The sequence below is a fragment of the Chrysochloris asiatica genome, unplaced genomic scaffold (assembly GCF_000296735.1).
Source record: "Chrysochloris asiatica unplaced genomic scaffold, ChrAsi1.0 scaffold00405, whole genome shotgun sequence".
NCBI classification, from domain to species: Eukaryota; Metazoa; Chordata; class Mammalia; order Afrosoricida; family Chrysochloridae; genus Chrysochloris; species Chrysochloris asiatica.
In genome coordinates, this window is record NW_006408923.1 from 286,266 (window position 1) to 304,352 (window position 18,087).

An 18,087-nucleotide genomic window follows, 5' to 3' on the forward strand; every position below is an offset into this window, starting at 1 on the left:
TAAAATATATAGGAAACTGCTAAACCTCTACAAGAAAAAGACAAATAACCCAATTAAAAAATGGGCATAGGACATGAACAGACACTTCACCAAGGAAGAGAACCGGGCAGCCAACAAACATATGAAGAAATGTTCAGGATCACTAGCCATTGTTATTGTTGTTATGTGCTGTGCAGTCGGTTCTGACTCATAGCCACCCTGTACAGTGTTTTTGAGGCTATAATTCTTTATGGGAGCAGAAAGCTATTAGAGAAATGCAAATCAAAACAACAATGAGATATCATCTCACACCAGCAATAACAGCAAAGTTCAAAAAAAGTAGAGGACAATAAATGCTGGCAAGGGTGCAGACAGACTAGGACCCTCCTACACTGTTGGTGGGATTGCAAAATGGGCCAACCACTCTGGAAAGCAATATGGCGCTTCCTCAGAAGGTTGTCAATAGAAATACATTATGATCCAGCAATTCCACTACTTGGTATTTACCCACAAGAAATATGAGCCATAACACGAGTATATATATGCAGAGCAATGTTCATAGCAGCACTATTTATAATAGCAAAAAAGATGGAGACAGCCTAAGTGCCCATCAACTGAAGAATGGATAAACAAACTTTGGTACATACACACAATGGAATACAATGCTACCTTGAAGAACACCAAGGAAGCTGCAAGCCATCACATAACATGGATGAACCTTGAGAACATTATGCTGAGTGAAATTAGTCAGTCACAAAAGTAGAAATTCTGCATAGGACCATTATTGTAAAAGACTAAGGAAAAGAACCCACCCTAAAAGGGGAAGAAAAAAAAAAATCTCTCTCTCTCTCTCTCTCTCTCTCTCTCTCTCTTTATATATATATATGCTGATCACCATGATGTATGGGATGAGGGGTGTTCAGGGAGAGAGGGCAAGATAAAGCACAAGGTAGGGAATAGATTCAGGTTAGCTTGGATGCTGGGTGGGGGTGGAGGGACAATACACAAGAAGGGGAGGGGAACGGCAGTACAAGACTGATGGGAGAACAGTTAGGCAAGTTCACATGGGCTAAGTGGGACAGAGGTAAATGATGACGTATGCAAAACCTTAGAACAACTGGGCTCCGTGATACAGGGATTTAGGCATGGGTTGAAGGGGTAAAAGTGGGGGGAAATGTTAAGATGCTTGGCTGTCTTTTGAATCTTGGTTTCCCTTGGCTGCCATTGTAAAACAGATACTTGAGTGGGGGAGAGAGGAAAAAATACATAAAAAGAGTAACCTTCTACAATTTGTTGAACTTTACCTATACTTATGGATGTAGTAGCTCAAAAAAGGGTACAAATCTTTACAGCAAGGATCATTACCAACCCCTTGGTACACAGGGTTGACAGGGTTGACAGGGATGGGCAACTTTGACATTGACTACCCAAAATATGTGGGCCTATAAAGGCAAGAAGTGACTGGCTTACAAGCTTTCAAGAGGGAGCCTAGTTCCAAACGCGGTAGGGGAAGGTATCATTCATCTCCACTGAATGATTTCCAAACTGTTGGGACCAGGCTGGCAAAAGGAAATGGGGTAAGTCTCTTGTAGTACAATAGTGAATAATTGCAGTCAGGACTGACTGTGAGGGTAGGAAATATAGATGTAGATGTTTTTTGACAAAAGGAGGGGAGTGATTGATTTTGCAGCCCAGGAGCTAAGGTCCCTGGGACCATCAAGTGAGAAGAGCAGAGAGTGGACCCTTCCCAGAGAGGCAGATATGACAAGGATGGAGACAGAGACAATGATGTGGACAGATGGAGCGGCTGAGGACACTGAACTTAGGGTGGGAGAGGGGCTGTGTGCTGATGGCTGAGGGGCAGGCCTGTGGGGTGTACCCTTTGGTTATTTGATGATGCATGGAGGCTATTTTAATCATTGCAATGCAATGAAATATGATAGGATGAATGTAAAAGTGATATTCTTCCATGTAAACCTCACAATAAAAACTTATAAAAAAACCAAAAACATATATCTATATTCATTTTGTACAGCTACTCGGAAGTCAGGGCCAGATATATTAAACTGTTGCCAATTATTTATTGTTGTTGTGTGCTGTAGAGTCTTTTCTGACTCATAGTGACCCTAAACAGGGTTTCTGAAGCTGTAAATCTCTATGGGAACAGAAAGTCTCACCTTTTTCTCATGGAGCAATTGGTGGATTCCAACTGCTGACCCAGTGGTAATAGCTTAATGTGTAGCTCAATATGCAAACAGGGATCATATACTTAGGTGTTCTTATATCTGATATGTTATTTAGCATGACTAGTTACATTAAATCAATTATTACAATTCTTTATTTTATTTACTTTTCTCCATTAAACAAGTGTAATAAGTAGTTCAGAGCTCAACTGCTAACCAGAGGTTGTCAGTTTAAAACCACCATCTGCTTTGCAGGAGAAAGATGTGGCAGTCTGCTTCTGTATGGATAAGAAATCCTATGAGACAGTCCCATGATGTTCTATAGGGTCTTGTGAGTTCTAAAGCCTTTTTTTATGGGGGTGGGGAGGGGATCTTCTTTTATTTGTTTTTAAAATTTTTGTCTTCTATTATTTTTTCTGTGGAGTTCTGGTGTGGTGCTGTAGAATAAGTACTAGACCATAAGGTCAATTTAAACCACAAGGTCAGGTTTCAAACTCACCAGCCACTCCCTGGAAACCCTATACAGGGTTACTATGCATCGGAATCTACTCGATGGCAGTTAACAACAACATATAGCCTTACATAATTAATTACCTTCTAGTCACACCATTCAATTTAGTGCTTATCCTATAGATCAAAGCATTCCTTTAAAAAGAAAGAATCATCCAATCTTTCTCCTTTTCCAATCTACTCCAAAAAAATATAAATTTTTACTTTTCTCTAAACTCTACCTCTATTTAAGGAGCTCTGGTAGCATAGTGGTTACGATTCAGGCTGCTAACCTCAGGGTCAGCAGTTCGAATCTACCAGCTGCTCTGTGGGATAAAGATAAGGCTTTCTGCTCCCATAAAGATTTACAGCCTCGGAAACCCTGTACAGGGTCGTTATGAGTTGTAAGCGACTCCGTGGCATATAACAACAACAACCTGTGTTTATGAGCAAATTGGTCCCAAACTCATAAATATCTCATCTTTCACAAGGTCCTACATTAAAATGTCAGCAGAGAGGAAAACATAAGGTAGGTAGCATGAAAGAAGGGTTCTTGGGGTATTAAAATGTCAAACTAGAGAGCACATGTTATTATCATATGCTTTCTAGTGATTGAGAGAAGTCCTATGATGTTGTCAAATCTTTCAATTTATCATGCATGTATTAAAATTTGGAGTTTCCTAAGAAATCTCTTGCTTTTAAGTCTTGGTTTTAAGTTTGTATGTTTGGTTTTGTTTGTTCACTTATTTGTTTCTCCTCTATCTTCTATAACAGTTTTTGGTGGACATATACTATTCATATTTTACTGTTGTTGTTGTTAAGTGCTGTCGAGTCAGTACTGACCCATAGAAATCCAAGGAGCAGTGGTGAGCTTGAACTGTTATTTCTGATTGATACTAACCCTACGCACAATAGATGGAAACACTGCCCTACCCTGTGCCATCCTCATAATTGCTACGCTTGAACCCATTACTGTTGCCACTGTGCCAATCCATGGCATTGGGGGACTTTCTCTTTGTTGCTGACCCTCCAATTTAGCCAGCATGATTTTCTTCTCCACGGACTACTGACTACTGATAATTTGTCTAAAGTATGAGAGACAAAATCTGATCATGTTGGCTTCTAAGGAGCATCCTGTTGTATTTCTTCCAACACAGATGTGTTATTCTGACAGTCCAGGGACTTTTAATATGCTATCCATAGAACTCCATTTTATAATCAATCATCAGATTCTGCTCATCACCTTATTCTTGTATTTTGTCAACCATTATATAAAATTCCTCTAATTTAAAAGCAGCCCAGAAACCACCACTTGACATTGCTATGGCTTGATTTCATGTTTCTCTTACAATTATTAAAAACAAAGTAGTCTAATATACTCCCCACTCATCTATCAGTTTGTTGTACTGTGGTTGATTGCATGTTGCTGTGATGATGGTGGAAGCTATACCAACAGTGTTTTGGATACCAGAAGGGCCACCCATAATGACAAAGATCAAAGACTTTGCCTCCAGTATGTATCACAACTCAGTGATAGAATTTGTCAAGGACGTCAAGGATTTTACTGGGATCCACAATAAATGTTCATGACAACTACAGTCAAGAAATCAAAAGATGAAATGCACTGAGTAAATTTGCTGCAAAATACCTCTTTAAATTCTTAAAGAGCAAAATGTCACTTTCAGGACTAAGGTGCATCTGACCAAATTTAAATCATCTCAAACTTATGCAGAGTCCTAGTGTAGTGTTGTAAGATAAGCATTAGACTGTTAACTGCAAAATTGGTGATTCAAACCCATAAACAGCTCCTCAGAAACCATATACAGGATTGCTATGACTCCGAAACAACTCTACTGCACTTAATAACAACAGCATATGCTTGTGAAAGTCTTTTCGTAGTCAAAAAAGCACAGGTAAACATCTTTCTGATATTCTATGCTTTCAGCCAATATCCATCAGACATCAGCAATGATATTTCTTGTTCCACGACCTCTTCTAAATCCAGCTTGAACCTCTGGAATTTCTCTGTCAATATATGATTGTAGCCATGTCTGTATTACCTTTAGTAAAACTTTACTCACATGGGATATCAAAGAGATTGTCAGATGATTTCCACATTCCATCACGTCACCTCTCTTTGGAATGGCACAAATGTGGATCTCTTCCAATCAGTCGGTCAGATAATTGTCTTTCAAATTTCTTGGCAGAGATGTGTTAGTGCCTCCTGTGCTGCCTCACTTTCTTGAAAGATTTCCATTTTTATTCCATCAATTCCTGGTGCCTTGTTCTTTGACAATTCCTTCAACGCACCTTGGACTTTCTCCCTGAGTATCATTGGCTCTTGATCATATGCTACCCCTTGAAATGGTTGAACATTAACCATTTCCTTTTGGTACAGTGACTCTGTGTATTCCTTCCATCTTCTCTTGGTGCTTTCTGCATCATTCAATAATTTGCCAAGAAAATCTTTCAATAATGAGAATTGAGACTTGAATTTTTTTCTTCAGTTCCCCCATTTTGAGAAATACTGAGCGTGTTCTTCCTTTTTGGTTTTCTGATTCCAGATATTTGCACATTTTATTGTAATATTTGGCTTTATCTTCTCGAGCTGATCTTTGAAATTTTCTGTTCAGCTCTTGGACCTCCTCATTTATTCCATTTGCTTTAGCGTCTCTACACTGGAGAGCATGTTTCAGTGTCTCTTCTGACATCCATTTTGAACTTTTCCTTCTTTCTTTTCTTCTCAAGGACTTTTTGCTTTCTTCATGTATGATGTTCTTGATGTCATCCCACAACTCTTCTGGTCTTTGGTCTTTAGTGTTTAATGTATCAAATCTGTTCTTCAGAAGATCTCTAAATTCAGGTAGGATATAGTCAAGGTCATATTTTGGCTTTTGTGGACTTGTTTTCATTTTCTTGAGCTTCAGTTTGAATTTTCATATGAGTAATTGATGGTCTGTTACACAGTCTGCTGCTGGCCTTGTTTTCACTGATGATATGGTGCTTTTTCATCAGCTCTTTCCACAGATGTAGTCAATTTGATTTCTATGTATTCCATCTGGTGAGGTCCATGTTTATAGTTGTCTCTTATGCTGTCTAAAGAAGGTATTTGAAATGAACAAATCATTGGTTTTGCATGGATCATGACAAGCTATGGACAACATTTCAAGGTATGAGCATTTGACAACACTTAATTGTGTTCATGAGGATCTGTACTTGGACCAAGAAGCAGTTGCTCAAACAGAACATGGGAATACTGAATGGTTTAAAATGAAAAAAGGTGCATGACAAGGTTGTATTCTTTCACCATAGTTATTCAACCTGTATGCTGAGCAAATAATATGAGAAGCTGTGTTCTATGAAGCAAAACAGGGCATAAGGTTTGGAGGAAGACTCATTAACAACCTACGATATGCAGATGATACAACCTTGCTTTCTGAAAGTGAAGAGGACTTAAAACTTTTACTGATGGAGATCAAAGAACACAGCTTTTGGCATGGATTACATCTCAATGTAAAGAAAACAAAAATCCTCACCACTTGACCAATAAACAACATTCTTATCAGTGGAGAAAATATTGAAGTTGTCAAGGACTTCATTCTTCGTGGATCAACTATCAACACTCACAGAATCAGCAGTCAAGAAATCAAAGGACATACTGCATTAGGCAAATCTGCCGCACATAAAATCAAAAGACATACTGCATTAGGCAAATCTGCTGCACATGACCTTTTAAAAGTGTTGAAGAGCAAAAATATTTGCTTGAGGACTAAGGTGCGCCTGGCCCAAGTCATGGTAATTTCAATAACCTTATATGCATTCGAAAGCTGTACAATGAATAAGGAAGACCATAGAAGAATTGATGCTTTTGAATTATGGTGTTGAATGAGATATTGAAAGTGCCATGGGCTGTCAAAAGAACCAATAGATCTGTTTTGTAAGAAGTGCCACCAGAACACTCCTTGGAGGCCAAAATGGCCAAACTTCGTCTCTCATACTTCGGATATATTGTCAGGAGGGAACAGTCGCTGGAGAAGGATATCATGTTTGGTAAGGTAGAGGGTCAGAAAAAAAGAGGAAGACCCCCAAAGAGATGAATTGGCCAAGTGGCAGCATCGATAGACTCAAGCGTGGCAACAGTAGTGAGGTTGGCCCAGGATCAGGCAGTGTTTCATTCTGCTGTATATAAGGTCGCTATGAGTCAGTACTGACTCAATGGCACCTAACAACAACCTGCTTGTGAAAGCTAGACAACAAATGAAAATGATCAAGGAACTGATGTATTTGAATTATTTTGCTGTGGAAGAATATGAAAAGTACCATGGACTTCCAGAATAACAAACAAATTTGTCTTAGAAGTACAACTGGAATGTTCCTTGGAACTGCTAATGGCAAGACTTAGTCTTACATATTTTGGATATGTTATCAGTAGGAATCAGTCACTTAAAAAGGGCATTATACTTGTCAAAGTAAAGTGTCATCATAAGAGATGACTGAGACTCCACTGAGGTGGATTGACACAATGTCTGCAACAAAGAACTCAAAACAACTTTGAAGATAACACAGGACTAGGTAATGTTTGGCTCTGTTGTTCACAGGGTCACTATGAGTCAGAGCTTACTCAACGGCATCTAAAAACAACATACATAATTTAATGTACTCCTAACCACAAAATTGGTGGCTAAAATAGCCATTCCATGGGTGGAAAATGAGGGTGTCTTCTTTCATAAAGGTTTATACCCTTTGAAGCCATATGGGGCACCTCTACTCTGTCCTAAAGGGTCACTGTGAGTCAGAATAGACTTGACAGTAGTTGCTGTTGTTCTTAAGTGCCGTCAAGTCGATTCCGACCCATAGCGACCCTGTATAAGGTTTCCAAGGAGCAACTGGTAAGCTTAAACCACTGACATTGCAGTTCAAATGACTTTGCAGTCTGACACTTCAGACCATAATTTAAATGAGTTGTATCAGACTTTTCCTTCAAGTTGCTTTCATCTATGTGCAAGAGGTATAATTCAAGGAGTGAGTGTGTAGAAATCCAGGCAACTGCATAGGCAGTCCCTGAGTATTTATGGATAAGATTCTTTCTTTCTTGAGTCTTTAAGTCAAATTTGTAGGTAAATTGGCAAGGTGCATACAGTTCTAATTTAGTCTTACAGTCCTGGTGGCATAGTGGATTATGTGTTGGGTTGCTAACCACAAGGTCAGTAGTTCAAAACCATCAGCTGTTCCATAGAATATAGAGGCTTTTTGCGCTAATGTAAATGTAAAGATTTACATTCTCAGAAACCCTATATAAGGTCTCTATGAGTTGGAATTGACTGTATAGCAGAAGGGCAGTGGGTAAATAGTACAATAAAGGAATTCTGGTGACATGGTGATTAAGCACTTGATACTTGGCTACTAACCAAAAAGGTCAGTGTTTTGAAACCCCCAGTCTTTCTGCAGGAAGTAAGATGGAACAATTTTCTCCTATAAAGATTTACAGCACTAAAAATCTTATTGGGCAATTCTACCCTGCCACAGGGTTGCTAAGAGTTAGAATAAATTAGAAACAGAAGTGGGACTGGTTTTGGCTCGAGTTAGTGCAAAAAAAGACTCTAAAGCATTTCAATTATTTTAAAATGGTATGTGCAGCAAGTAAAGATTATTGTGATGAATTTGTTGCAAGTAGGAGTTGGTTCATTCATTTCAAAGTAAGGAAACTCACACTATCACATTAATGAGATTTACATCAGCACTGAACCTCAAACAATAAGGTTGACAGTTCAAATCCACTAGCTACTCCTCAGAAATTCTACACAGGGTCACTATGAGTTGGAACTGGCTTGATGTCACTTAACAAAGGGAGAGTACTAGTTAATAAATTGGGCATTTATCATGAAGGGACTTACTGTATTCCAGCTTATTCCCTTAACCATTAGGCTACACTTTTAAAGAGCTGTGTGCAAATAACTAAACACTGAATAATTAATATTTTGTCAATATTAGAATGATGTAATGATGAGATTTTTTTTTTTGAAAATGTGCTCTTGCAAACTTTTAATGAATTTTGATTTACTGACATTCTCTAGTTTACACATAAATCAACACAAAAATTTCACTATAGAGAAAAATTATGTGCTTCCCTCTTTCACAATTAGGAAAGTTTGACTCTAACTCTATATATTTTTATTATTATTTATCAGAGAAGAACATGAGACTTAATGGGTGTAAGAAGTATATTGAATTTGATTTCATGAACTTATGCTTCTTTTAAAATGTTAAGATCTTTCAAAGAATGAAAGTACTATAGAAAGTTAATTTCCAAGTTGTGATGTAATTATTTAGATTTATATTATAGGAGCTCACACAGACATTCTTATCCATGGGCTACACAAAATTTACATAAAACTTTCAGAAAAATAGGAGCAAAATAAGCTCTAGTTTTATCTAACATGAGAACACACAAGATTGGAATGAAGAATCAATAGCAAAGTTAAACATAATTCTCAAATTATATGTCCATCCTGAGTAAGAAAATAAAATGTGCTAAATACTAGAACTCTGTTAGATATTTTATTCTATTAGCATAAAAACAATATATTTAAAAACTTATATATTCATCCTTAAAATTTCTGACTATATAATGATTTCAGTTTCATGGATTCATATCTTTCAGTAAGCAAAGTTAAAAAGAGTTGGTTCACTCTTTTATTAAAGTATTTATACTTAAACTATAAACCAGTGTTCAATATAATTTTGCCAAAATCTAACACTCATCAGCATGATGTAAAATTTATTATGCCTTATTAAAGAAACTCACCTTATTTCCAAAACCAAAGATGAATTGATTTTCCAACCTTCTACAGAGTGCTGGAAGATTGATGAGCCAGCCTTTCGAATAATTTTATCAGAACTATTGACGAGTGATCGACTCAAACACAACTCACCATCTCTGAAACAAACAAACAAAAATAAGTCAGCATTGCACCAGTGAGAACCATTTTGCATAAGTAGTATAAAAGATAATTTATTTAAAAATTAGAGAAATAACTATGTCTATATATTAGGTGCAGAAGTAAGAACACAATGTAGGGTATGATAAATATGAAGTGAACATAACTTTATCATGGCAACACCTCCACAAATCTTTTAAATTGAGATCATTTTCATCTGAAGAAAAGCTCTGCAGTACTTAAAGGAAGAAAAAAAAAAAAAAAAAAAAAACCTCATCAGAGCTTTGTTCCTCCCAACCCTCACCCTAGGCCATCCCTCCCCTTCACTTCCCCATTTAGACAATAGAGACAGGATGCTTACTCAATTCCTGTGCATCTGTATAATTGTTACACACAGCATTGTAATTTTATTTTCCCAGAAAGCATTGAGGAAAATGGAGGGATTTTTTTATTTTGGATTAAGAAGACCTAGCAGTGATCTAGAAGTTCTGGTATAACTCTGTGTGGGTCAAGGGGCTGGACTGCAATGTCAGGTTGAACTATAAGGTCGATGGCTCAAGCTCACCAGCCACTTCTTAGAAACTCTGTTTTTATGGCACTTAACAACAATAACAGGAATGCTCATGGAGTCCTGGTGTGGCGCTATAGTACTGGGCTGCTAAATGCAAGGTTGTCAGTTCAAACCCATCAGCCGTTCCTCTAACACAAAACCCAAGGTCTCTGTCAGTCAGAATGGACTCGACAGCACTAAACAACAGGCATGTTCATAAATCTACCACTTACTAGTCCAGTGTTCTTAGTTAAGTCATATTCTTTTTGTAGTCCACATTGGCCTTGCCTTACCTTGAAAACTACAAGAACATTATTCAATGACTTAGTGAGTACTCAGTGGGATTGTGGGGTTGAAAAGTCATTTATAATGCACTATTGAAGGAGTTCTGGTAGGGTAGTAGTTATGAATCGGGCTGCAAATTGCAAGGTCAGCAGTTTGAAACTACCAGTTGGTTTGAGGGAAAAAGATGAAGCTTTCTGCTCCAGTAAAGATTTACAGCCTCAGAAACCCTATACAGGGTCACTATGAATCGGAACCGACTCCATGGTACATAACCAACCAACCAAATTGAAGTGCTAGTTGCTAAAACCACTTTGGACTCTAAATGTCTCAACAATGAGGGTATTTCTCTGACAGCTGCTGGTAGTAGAGAAACAGGGGCTTTGTGAGAAGGAACTCATTCAATAGCCATTACCATTATTTAATATTACATCCAAAAGTTAACTGAGCTGCCCTTTAGCCAAGTGTCAGGATAATTTACCTCGTGGCATATTGGTAGTAGGGCTATTGGCAGGCAGTAGGTTGTGGTGACGGTGATGTTGTTGTTGTTAAATATCAGCTAGTTGGTTCCAACTTACTGAGACCCTGTATAGGGTTTCTGAGGAGTGGCTGGTGTGTCAACCTTATGGTCAGTAGTCCAGTGCTTATCCTACAGTGCCACAGCAGCACTAGGACTCTGATGATGGTGAAAGGCATCTATAACATCCATTATATTACTAAGTCATTAATGTGGTTTTAAATGCCAGTGAGTTGGTTCCAACTCATAGAACCCCTGTATAGGTTCCCTGGAGGGGCGGGTGAGTTTAAACTTGCAATATTCAGATAATACAACCTTGCTTGCTAAAAGTGAAGAGGACTTAAAACATTTACTGATGAAAATCAAAGAGCACAGCCTTCAGTATGTATTACATCTCAAGGTAAAGAAAACAAAAATCCTCACCACTGGACCAATTAACAACATTCTTATCAACAGAGGAAAGATTGAAGTTGTCAAGACTGTAGAAGAATTGATGCTTTTGAGTTATGATGTTGGAGGAGAATATTGAAAGTGCCAAGGGCTGCCAAAAGAACCAATAGATCCAATTTGGAAGAAGTGCAGCCAGAATGCTCCTTGGAGGCCAAGATGGCCAAACTTCGTCTCTCATACTTAGGATACATTGTCAGGAGGGACCAGTCACTGGATAAGGATATCATGTTTGGTAAAGTGGAGGGTCAGAGAAAAAGAAGAAGACCCCCAACAAGATGGATTGGCCAAGTGGCAGCATCGATGGACTCAAGCGTGGCAACAATAGTAAGGTTAGCCCAGCAGTGTTTTGTTCGGCTGTGCATAAGGTCGCTGTGAGTAGGTACCAACGTGATGGCACTTAACAACAGCAACAACAACCTTCCTGTTCAAACCGACCTTGTGGTCCAGTGCTTATCCGACAGTGCCATACCAGTACCCCAGGTCATTTATAGGTGAACTAATTAATTGTTCAATAGATTTTATTTTTTATTCAAATTTTTAGGTGTGAAGATTCCTGGGTAGTGTTAGCAGTTTCTAATTTGCTCTTAACCTAAAAGTTGGTAGCTTGACTTACACAATGGGTCCTTGGAAGAAAGGCCTAGTAATCTGATTTGGTAAAGATTACTGCCAAGAACACCCTCTGGAGTAGCTCTACTTTATCACGCAAGTTGATCTATACATACAGTCAATAGGTCACTTGTTTGTGGTAAATAAACAAAAAGCATAGCCTCTTCTGTACGTGTATATATTTCTTTACATGTCCCATTTTCATTTTTTAGAATCTCAAAAACGTAGTCAATAATTTACATGACTTGTTGCTCATTGTTGTTGTTGTTGTTGTGAAATGCCATCAAATCAATCCCAAGTCATAATCACCCTGTATAGGGTTTCTGAGTAGCAGCTGGTGGGTTTAAACTTCTGATCTTATTTTTCAATGTCCAGTGCTGAACCTACAGTGCCACACCAGAAGTCCATTACAATGTCTAAATCTGTGTTTACTATATGGGCAATCCTCTCCTCCTATCAGTAGAAATCCTGTGCTTATTTGATGAATTCTGGCATTGGAGGCTTAGAGTTTGAAAATTTGGTCCATATTTTAAAAAAACATGTAGTTTAAATTGGAAGCAACTCAAAACATTATATGCAACAATCCTCTGTGAAATTTAAAACCCAATAAAATATAAACTATCCTACTGATGAAAATGGAGTCCTGGTGTGGGACTGTGGGTTAATGCAGCAGACTGCAAAGTCATTTGAACTGCAAGGTTAGTGGTTCAAGCTCACCAGCTGTTCCTCGGAAACCCTATATAGGATTGCTATGGGTCAGAATAGACTAGACAGCACTTAACAACAACAACTGATGAAAATAATACATTTGCATGCCCATGCATGGCTAATAATCATCATTTTACAGAGGTCACTTAATAAACAAGGAAAAATAGTATGCAATTTACAACTCAATGTTTGATAAATCAATTTTTATATTATATGTCTAATGGAAAAAAAGTAACTTAACATGAATGAAAATGAATACAGGAAGACATTAACCTTCAGACTTTTGGAGATGTATCTGCAATACAAACTATTATCATTTCTAGGGGTGGGAATCTTTCCAATCTTCATCCTTTAAATAACTGTATAGACCATCCTTTTAAAGCACAGAATCCTATTATCACAACAATTATTTCTACCACAAATAAACATTCAAAGGAAAAGTAAAACATGCATGAGCTGTTTTTCAGTTTTTCATTTTTTAATTTGTGGAAGAAGACGTCTTTACTCACTTATGTGGATGCACATTTTTTACATGGCAGAAAGATTGCTAAGTCATACCTAGAGTAAGGACCCTTTTCAAAACCTTTAAGAGAAAAATAAAAAATGGTTTAAAAAGTCTAAGGCAGTTTATAACAATGAAATGTTGCTGTTTCTTTTTTTTTTTTTTATTGAACTGAAGTAAGCACTAGACTGCGAGCTGCAAGGTAAACAGTGCAAACCCATCAGGTGCTCCTTGCAAACCCTATATGGTATCTTTATGAGTCAGAACCTACTAGATGACAATTAACAACATCAAAATCAATAGAAATCTTTTAATAAACAGACGTACAACTATGCACACTTCTTCTTCAGGTAGTTAATGGAATTCACATGTGAGATGTCAATGACAGCAGCAGTTAATAAATAAAATGACATATTGTATTGTGTAAATCTTCTCCAAAACATCTCTTTAAGTGTTAAAAAAGTAAAGATGTCACTTTGAGGACTATGGCATGCCTGACTCAGATGACCCAATCATGGTATTTTCAATTACCTCACATGCGAATAAAGAAGAATAAAGAAGAAATGAAGCATTTAAATTATGGTGATGGTGAAGAATATTGAATATACATGGACTGCTAGAGAGGGAGCAATTACATCTTGGAAGTACAGTCAGAATGCTCATTTGAAGCAATAATGAATAATTAGACTTTGTCTTGTGTACTTTGGACATGTTTTTAGAAGACGAGATCAATCCCTGGAGAAGGACTTCATGCTTGGTTAAATGAAAAAGATGAAGACCCTCAATAAGATGCATTGACACAGTGGCCACAACAATTGGGTCACACACAGCAATGGTTGTGAGGATGGCTCAGGACTCAGCAGTGTTTCATTCTGTTCTACATATGGTTGCTATGAGTTGAAACCATCTCAATGTCACCTAACAACAACAACAATATGTGAGAAGGTCAGGATTAGTGTAATCTGAGGCTCTGGAGCAAATTTCTTTGTATAAAGTTGAATGGGTCCCAAAGGATTTTTCACTTGTGACCTTGGTAGCATTCTGTCTTATAAAAGGCGTTCCTTCCTATGAATTCAAGGAATGAAGGATGTTAACACCCACTACTAGTTTCTTATTCAAGACAGGCCATGACTTCTAAACAGCTGCACTGAAGACATTTTTTTTTTTTTTTTTTTTTTTCCGCATAGGCCTACCCTCAACAATTTTTAATACATACTTCTAACAGAAAAGTAACAAAACACATCCATGGAGGCACAAAGTATAAAGTAAAATCTTACAAAGTATTTTTTCTTCTGTGGCACTAAGAAAAATCCACTAAATCATCTATAGGAAACTAGTGTTACTCGTCAATCATTAGTTCTGATACTTAGTTTTGTTGAGGTTCCAACTCCAAGCAACCTTATACATAACAGATTGAAATACTGCCTTGTACCTACCAGTATCTAGAAATACTTTTTTCTTTGAAATATGATTTGCCAGGCATTGCCACATTTTATCCTATCAGATCTACAGAAAATCACCAAATAAGATTAATTTCATCTCATGAAATGAGGTCCCGAATGCCTTGCTTCAACCTTACTGAAACTATTCATAATGTGGCTCTGGAATGAATGTGTTCCCTAGGAGCAAAGTTAAACTCCCTTTTTAATGTAAAAATGTTCAAGTTATTTAGAAGAAAGGAACATATATCAAACTAAGCCTGAAAAAAAAACCCAGCAGGCACTTTTGTGTTTTTATTACTTAAATGTCAAACAAATAAAAAAAAGATGAGCTATCCCATGTTTACTTACTGCTTATGATTTTCAGTAGAATTCCAAAAGCAGCATAATAAGAAAAGTATAAATTATGAATTTACAACGGTGACTCTACCCTATAACAAACTGCAACTAACTTTGCGGATAATGGTAATATTCAAAGTATGAATGCTTTAACCCCACTGTCAATTCTATCAAAAGCTTTAGAACTACAACTGTTGATCATTTATTGTGACAAGCTTAACTGCATTGCCAAATTAAAGAGAGCGAGAGAGCCACTGATACAGACAACAAGAAAAATAATTTTAAGTCCGTTTTTGGCCAGCCAGAGAAATAACATATAGCATTTTTTTGTTGCTGTTAAGTACAGTCATTTACAATACACTTTCACATTATTTCATTAAGTTATTATATTCATATTTTCTATCTGTAAGACCGTTTGTTATTGTTAAGTGCCTTTGAGTTGGTTTCAACTCATAGCAATCCTGTATTAGGTTTGTAGGGAGTGGCTGGTGGATTTGAACCACCAACCTTGTGTTCAGCAGCCCAGTGCTTATCCCACAGTGCCACACCAGGACTCCTCTATTAGACCCTCAGTCAACATATCTCCAATTAGACCCAAAAGAACAACAGAGCTAGTGAAATTATTGGGCTGCAAAGCAGGAGTCATTGCTTCTATTAAGAAAAACATGGTGAGTCAAAAACACCTTAAAACCTTCACTGCCTTTTGAAAAACTTTAACTAGTCATCATTCCAGGCACTTAATAGATTTATGTGGAAGGTAGTATCAATTTTAGATATCCTGTAGTTATTCCTTGACCAATTCTCAAATAATTCCTTATAAAAAACACACTTCTAGTGTTTCTCTGGAGATGTGAAGATGCGAGTCATTGTGTTGGTTTTCTCTCTCCTTTTTGCAGAGAATGAAAGCTCAAAATAATATGTAAATACAGCAATACTGCGCTAACTCTAGATGGGACCCCTAATGAAGAGGAGTAAAGACTTAAAGGAACTGCCTATTGTAAAGTTGGTAACAGAGAAACTAAAAGTGACTCTAGAGAGATGTTCTAAGAGTCAAGGACTTTTGAAAGCCTACTTTCCACTTAGAAGGCACTCCGTGTCTCCCAAAAGCACTGAGTCTGCTTCTGTTACCTACCTCACTTTTAATGTTAGCCCTGGCCCAGGCTTCTTGTCAAAAGTCCACTCTAGTATGGTGGTGGTTATGTTCCATGGTGTCGACCCTGTACAGGGTTTCGGAGACTGTACGGCTGTACATCTTTACCGGAGGAGAAAGCCTCATCTTTCTCCCACGGAACAGCTGGCAGTTTCAAACTCCTGACCATAAGATTCGTAACCACTACGCTACCTCAAAATTGGCTTCTCTATATGACTAAATTAAAGACAGTCAATGAGATGATTAGAACGTTAGCTGAATCAATTCTTTAAACCAGAAAAATTATTTGGGAGTTCAAACAAAACCATGAGTTTGGATTACAGACTTTCCTGAACATTTCATTCTGGGGCAAAAGGAAAATAATGTTCTGGTGGACTCAGTCCCTCTCTCAGCACTAGTGGCAGCCAACTTCAAGATATCCAAATAAGCCTGCATGTAGAAGTTCGTCCCCAGCAACCAGCTTTCAGTCTGGTCCCACAGGACTGTAATTGTGGGCTTTAATTAAGGAGGAGGAGCCAGATTCCTAGCTGAGCCTTGAAAGCAATTTTTTTTTTTTTTTTAAGCCAAAGGGGCTGATTCCCCCATAGAACGTTCCTTGCATCTTCTCACTCATTGGGGAGGAGGGGCAGACTCTGTGTGCACCTCTCTTCCTGTTTGGTTAACTCGAGCGACTGCATCATTCTCTCAGAGGTGTTGGGAGGAAACCGCAGCACAGCCAAAAGGGTGCGAGCGAAAACCCAAAGAGGCAAGTCCATCCGTTTTGTTGGTGCCCGCCTCTTCTTCCTCTGCACCCGGGGTTCATCCACCAGCCAGCAGCGACTGGGAAAGGGTCATAGGAGGAATGTCGCCCTTGAATTTTGGAGTGTCCCGGGTCTGCTTTTCTCCTTGAGAGACCCAGGGTGCAGTCCTTTTACTGTGGACATTTTAAGGAAGTCCAAAGAGGGAGCAACGGCGACATCTGACGCCCCCTTGTGCCTCATAGGCCCCGCCCACTCCTGCTCTCCGGGATCCTTAGCCAAGGCCAGAACCCTCAGCATCTGATGAAGCTTGGCCGCTTTGTCCTGATTTAGGTTTATCCTTAGAACCCACCAGCCCAGAGCGGAACAAAGAGCTTTGAACCTTAAACCCCTGCCTCTGCCTCTGCCTCAACCTCACACAGGAACCTCCAGGCGCTCATTCATCACCTTCCTAAAGACCCCTTTGTCTGCCTGAGAAGCACAGGTCCGTCCGCTAGAGATGCCCACACCCAGCCCAAAAGGATTCTTTTTTGGCAAATGCACTAGATAGAATTTTCAAACCACCCACCCCTTGTTTAACCTCATATATTCCAGCACGCACGCGGGCCAGCGCGCGCGCACACACACACACACACACACACATTCAGAATAAACTATTTAGATGTTTATAGATACACAAGGACCAACCAGCCTATTCTGCTTAGCTTTTTCATTCTCTTTCAGCCCCTTTAGACCTCACTCTGCTGTTTTTGTTTTCTTTAAAATAGCAGTATTTTGCTCACTTAAATACTCAAATCTTAGGGTGAAGCAGGGGTGTTAAGTTCAAGGGTGTGCTTTTATTTCAGAAGTCTTATCACACACACACAAACACATACACACACCCAATAACAAGGGGCTCGCTCTTCTTTTAATAAAAGTCTGGGAACATAAAAACCCGTGGGACGTCTCTGTCAGTGTGTAGTTTCCAATAGCAGGCGCCTCCGGATGAGGGAGGATTTCCGAAACAAGACTTTGAGCAGAGTTGACAACCAGGTTCACATCCTCAGAAAAACGCTTCCAAGCCAAACCAGCAAAACAAAGTTGCAGCCACCTCCAGGGTAAACTTCAAAGACTCATAGGTCAGAGTGTTGGGAGGCAAGGAAGGAAGTGTGTGTGATATTTAGAGAATTTAACGGGGGAGGGGGCGATTCTGAACTCATCTAGGCAAACTGAAAAAAA

General features: G+C 38.5%; 1 protein-coding gene across 1 annotated transcript in view; it reads right to left on the bottom strand.

The window, feature by feature from the left end:
* LOC102833507 (CMP-N-acetylneuraminate-poly-alpha-2,8-sialyltransferase-like) overlaps nucleotides 1-18,087 on the bottom strand; it is a 241,320-nt gene that overhangs the window by 222,012 nt on the left and 1,221 nt on the right. The window contains exon 2 of the mRNA XM_006876694.1: nucleotides 9,457-9,588. Within this exon, the coding sequence (XP_006876756.1) occupies nucleotides 9,457-9,588 (132 nt within the window). The remainder of the gene's footprint in view (nucleotides 1-9,456; nucleotides 9,589-18,087) is intronic.